Source organism: Atractosteus spatula, chromosome 11, assembly GCF_055471065.1.
Source record: "Atractosteus spatula isolate fAtrSpa1 chromosome 11, fAtrSpa1.hap1, whole genome shotgun sequence".
NCBI classification, from domain to species: domain Eukaryota; kingdom Metazoa; phylum Chordata; class Actinopteri; order Semionotiformes; family Lepisosteidae; genus Atractosteus; species Atractosteus spatula.
This window is the reverse complement of record NC_142716.1, coordinates 34,573,959-34,579,099: the sequence shown is the minus strand read 5'-3', so window position 1 is coordinate 34,579,099 and position 5,141 is coordinate 34,573,959. Positions and strand designations below refer to the sequence as shown.

Below are 5,141 nucleotides of genomic sequence, written 5' to 3'. Positions count from 1 at the left end.
TCAAATGAAGAGCTGAGTTGTGGAGCTGAGGTGCTGGCCAGAGCAAAACACTTCCTTTTATTGTCCCAGATGGGGACTTTAGGTAGGTAAAAGGCATAGCGCGATATACAATACACATAACACAACAAGATGCCATTGGCACATATGGAACTTGCATGTATGATGAAAAAGAAGACTATATAAATAAAGTAAATATCCAATCGGTTGTGAACAGCTCCTGCTGGGAGTTGCCGCCCTCTCTCTCCCTCTGTCCCCTGCCGGCGGCGATGCGCGGGCTGGACGAGGAGTGGCGCGAGGCCCGGCGTGGCGAGGCCAGGCTGGCGCAGGGGCTGCAGCGGCTGGAGGCGGCGCGGCTCTACCACGTCAACAGCCTGCTGAGAGAGCAGCGCCGGCTGCAGAGGGACCTGGGCGCCCTGAGGCACGGTGAGGACAGGCCCCGCGACGCTCCGCCTGGCCGCCGCCCCCCGGGTACGACTCCGCGGAGGGGCTGGTCGTGGACTGCAGTGACACGCGCTTTTGACCTCAGGTAACTCCTGGAGAAAGATGGCTCCCAGCCTGGGGTCACGACCTCACGACCCACTTCCTGTCGCTGATCGCCCAGTGCCGCCTTACAAGAGAGCCTTCCTACCCACAATCCCCCAGGGTGGCAAAGAACCGAACAGTTTGAGGTGAGCGGAGGGTGATCTATTGGTCAGTGACCCCTTTCAACCCAATTAGTCCAGTTTTGTGATTGCGTGCCTCTGTATGTGTGCTGTGTCACATTCATATAAATCTTGTGTTAATCTCTTTATATATCTGTGCCTTTCTGTTTTGTTCTTTGCGTGACAGTTTGTATTTGTGTGTTTCTGTGTGAACATCAGTTTCCGCTAGTGCGGGATCACCTGCATATTTCAGTCTGCTTGTACTCATGGTAGCATGGTTTCAAAATTGGCTCTTATTGCTATCAATCCATGCCACCGGTTTGACAGGGAAATGTCTTAACCTGCACTTGTCAGTTTATAGTCTGTGGCATTGCTAGCAATTTCATGGTGACAAGCGATTTTTAACAGGGCAAAGAAGTTGGCTTGCTGATATTTTTCAGCTAGTCTTTAGTTGCTCAACTAAAAATAGAAATTAAATGTCACCACTGGACACAAGAAATATTAAGACTTTCTGCCTTTCTCTCTGCAGTATTTTTCTCAGTGATAGATCAGACAGTTTTCTTATTAGCAATAAAGGCTAATTGCAAACCTACCCTTAGATCTGCATGAAATCATTTGTGAGTGACACCAGAAAGTGAAAGAAAGCATGACCGTGTGATGGACAGAAGCTGACATTGCGGAATTAATCTGTCCCTCATTCAGCCATTCTTACCCCTCTCTGTAAACTCAGTCCAGGCAGTGAGCTGGCTGTTGCACAGAGATGTCGTTCACATGAGCGTGCTCCTGAGTGCCCTAACGGCTCTGTGGAGGGAGTCGGTCTTGCCCCTGTCTCTCAGTTCACTGACCCAGATAATTAAGCAGCACCCTGAGCTGTGGCTCCTGGCCCCTGCAGGTGATTCTCGCTTTACTGCGCAGCTCGGCGTTTATGTGCTCCAACACTATCAACCTCCCCTCCTTCCTACACTCTCCCTTCCTCGGCGGCTCACTGCTGCGGCTCAGATTCGAGCAGGTCAGGGGAGCGTGACTGTCTTCGACTAACAAGCAGGCGCGTGGCCGCTGGTGAAAACGCCTGCGAGACTCTGCAATATGGAGACAGGGTTGGCACATTTTACATAGGTAGTCCGCGTTTACCACCGAAAATCAAGACATAATACCGGCGCTCTGTGTTTTGTCTGGTCCAGGGAAAGGCTACGACCAGAGCACTCTCTCTCTGCCTCGTCTTTTCCCTCTGTCTCTGGTGTCAGTTAAATATTAACAGGGCCTCTCTGTTACCCAGTTGGCATCCAGCTGGGCTTTCCACCCCATGCCCGTTAACTACAGGGCTCCGAGTCGTCAACCAGAGCTAAAGACTTTCTGCTTCCTGAAGCGTTCGTTGCTGTCTGGCTCTTGATTTGTCTGTCTTTTGTCTTCCTCCCAGTAGGTCCCAGAAGGCCCTTCCTCTGCGGACAGAGGGTCCTGCCCTAGGCTTGCAGGCCCGGGTTCGGGAGTTCGTGGCTGGGGGGAGCCACAGGGGGTTGCTGGGCGAGAGCTCCGCAGCCCCGCTCTGCCTGCCAGACGTCAGAGCGCAGACAGCGGCTCGGCTGAGCAGCTCCGCTCGGGGGGAGGGGGAGCAGGAGCCCCCCCCGGCCCCAGACCCCGAAGCCTTGGCCCCCGACGGGCGACTTCGCACGGTTTACACCCTGCCCAGCTTCCCGCAGGCGCTGTCTGAGGCCCGCAAGGCCCGCTACCTCCGGCACCGCGGGCAGCCCGAGTGTGAGCGCGAGCTCTCCCTGCGCGAGATCTTCGCACGCCCCGTCCCGGACGGCAAGGCTGCTGCACGCTCGGACCCTTGAACCCCCCGTCTCCTGGCTGACCCCTGACCCTTGACCATTAACCCTTGACCCCTGACTCAGGCCAGAGCTAAACAATCCAGGGCCCTGTGACCCCGGTGTCTGCTGGTTTTTGTGCCAGTTAAGGTCTTGATTATTTAATTGAACCCTTCATCAAACTAATAATTGGACTAATCAGACTTTTGAATTGTTTTCAGCTGTAAGAGATGTGAAAGTTGCCTATCCACACAAATAAGTAAACTGAGTCCAGCTGGACCTAGAAGCAGCAGACACTGGCGTCAAGAGGACCAGTACTAGAGAGCCTTTATAGCCAGCAGCCATATCACCCTGCAACTCACAACTGGCAACCAGCTGAAGCTCAGCAGTGGGAGCCTGGCCAGACTCCTGGGAATAACGAAGGTTACTGCAGGAGGAGGTGTTAGTGGGGCCAGTAGGGGGTGCTTACTCTACAGCCTGTGTGAGTCCTAATACCCTAGTTGATGGAGACACTATACTGTAAAAAGGTGCCGTCCTTCGGATGAGACGTAAAACCGAGGTCCTGACTCTCTGTGGTCGTTAAAAATTCCAGGGCATTTCTCGAAAAGAGTAGGAGTGTAATCCCGGCATCCTGGCCAAATTTCCCATTGGCCTTTACCAATCATGGCCTCCTAATAATCCCCATCTATGAATTGGCTTCTGTACTCTGTTCTTCTCCCAGCTGATAGCTGATGTGTGGTGAGCAGACTGATGACCATCCAGGTGGGGCTGCACATTGGTGGTGGTGGAGGGGAGCCCCCATTGCCTGTAAAGTGCTTTGAGAGGAGTGTCCAGTAAAGCGCTATATAAGTGTACAGATGATGAAGATAGTAATAATATCTTTGGCTCATCTGTTTGGCCAGTTAGTCACCAGTCCCTCTCTCCCCTCGATGGCTCAGTCCTCTCCCACTGTCCCCTGGGCACAGGATTCTCCGTGCCAACCCACACAGCCTCTCCTCGTTACGAGTCAGTAGTGAGGACCCTATGCAGAAAACCAGGGCGATTTCCAGAAGTATGGTTGATGGAACAGTCCGAGGTCCGAAAGCCGAGGGTAGACAAGCCGGTGCAGAAGTACAAAACCAGAAGCGATGCCGTAAGCCGTAAGGAAGCCGAGAGTCGAAACCAGAGCGAGAATCAAAGTACCAAAACCAACACACCAGGAGACGTAGCCGAAAACAAACCAGGATCAGGAAGCCAAAAAACCAAGTAGAAAGTAACTGCAAGAATAGGAGTAGCTCTAGCCAGGAAGAACCCCAATACTGAGCGCAGGGGAGACTGTGAAGCAGCATTAAATAAGCTGGGATAAATTGGCTATTGGGGACTGTGTTGGAATGCAAGGTGGAATGCCTCCTGTGCTGCACCGAGAACCTGAATTGCTATATTGTCCTGTTTTATAGCCGTGAAAGAAAATGGGCTGTTTTTTTTATTTTTGGCAAAATTCTTCAGTGGAGCAGGGTGCGCTGGGTGCAGATTGATGCCATTTTAACTCTAATAAGCCAGATAGAATATTGTAATGTGGTACCAATGCCTCGTGCTTATGCCTGGTTTTAATTGCTACAGTCACCTGGACTGTCTGAAAGCAGCTAGAAAAATTATACGTTTTTTATACACTATACTGAGCATCAAAAGAAACTTAGAATTCTGTTCCCAAATGCATCTTTTTGGATACATCCAATTTTGTAAATTGACTAAATGCTTTTGACGTCATTTTGACCAATGGACTGAAACGCACACGAGTGACTCGGACTGTTGAATTAGCAAGTAACGTCAGCTCGTCATGAGTGAGTTCATCGGACACTGGTGATGCAGGGAGTTAACCTCTGCAGTGTCAAGCCTGGCGGAAAAGAAGAAAGTACAACACAGAAGGGAACTGGTATTCGCTGCTTGTCAAGAGACAGTGCCTTCAGTTTCTTGAAGCAACATCTCGGATGCACTCGCCTACAGTGAAGCCCAGTCCCTTATAGAAGTGAAGCAGGGCTCTGTGTGGACACTCTGTCGGTCATCAGGGAGTGAGGCACAGGTCCCTAATCGTGTACAACCGAGCGCTTGATGGGGAGGTCAAGGGCTGGCGGTCTGGACAGGAGGGTCTAGTTGTAGTCCAGCTCTTCCTGTGGGCTCCTCCTGACACCGCAGCCTTCCAGTGAAAAACCAGTGAGCAGGCACGAAGAAGCCCAGTTTAAGGCCAGGTTGATTTTCCTGTGGCGGTACCCACAAGGTAAGCTGCTAGCTTGTGCCTTTCCCAGAACAGCCCCTTGATGACACCTGTTAATCAACATAAGGAATTTACAGTACCTGTGTCACATCCATCAATCTGCTACCAAAAAGACTTTCACCTGCTAACTTTGTAAGTTTATCACATCCCCAAGTGTAAGACTCTTTGATGCTCTGTATGTTTTTGAAATGAAATTTAATTCAGGGATTTTAACGGTTTAAATTTGGCTAACTTATTTTGTTGCATTTCGATGTTATTAAAACTGCATTAATACAAAATTTAAAGAATGGAGTCTAGAGGCATGGCTTTTAGGTTTGTTTGATTTAAGTCCATATTGCTGCAATCAGGGATCCTGGAGAGCCCCCAAACCAGGCACTCTTAGAGTTTTTACCTGTTGGGAACACTTGAGCAATATTAATTATTTAAGCAAGTGTGCTGTTCAGT

At 50.6% G+C, this 5,141-nt stretch overlaps 1 protein-coding gene across 1 annotated transcript; it reads left to right on the top strand.

Moving 5' to 3' along the window:
* Window positions 1–266: 266 nt before the first annotated feature.
* ccdc190 (coiled-coil domain containing 190) lies at window positions 267–2,473 on the top strand. Its single transcript, XM_088926681.1, has 3 exons — window positions 267–423; window positions 527–668; window positions 2,059–2,473. The coding sequence occupies exons 1-3, from the start codon at window positions 267–269 to the stop codon at window positions 2,471–2,473; spliced, it is 714 nt and encodes a 237-aa protein (XP_088782807.1).
* Window positions 2,474–5,141: the final 2,668 nt, after the last annotated feature.

What these genes read in the sequence shown, in the direction of transcription:
- ccdc190 (XM_088926681.1), top strand. Translation starts at nt 267, where the DNA reads ATGCGCGGGCTGGACGAGGAGTGGCGCGAGGCCCGGCGTGGCGAGGCC. An exon ending in CCTGGGCGCCCTGAGGCACG is followed by an intron (nt 424 to 526) that starts GTGAGGACAGGC and finishes TTTTGACCTCAG; the next exon opens with GTAACTCCTGGAGAAAGATG. An exon ending in AAAGAACCGAACAGTTTGAG is followed by an intron (nt 669 to 2,058) that starts GTGAGCGGAGGG and finishes TCTTCCTCCCAG; the next exon opens with TAGGTCCCAGAAGGCCCTTC.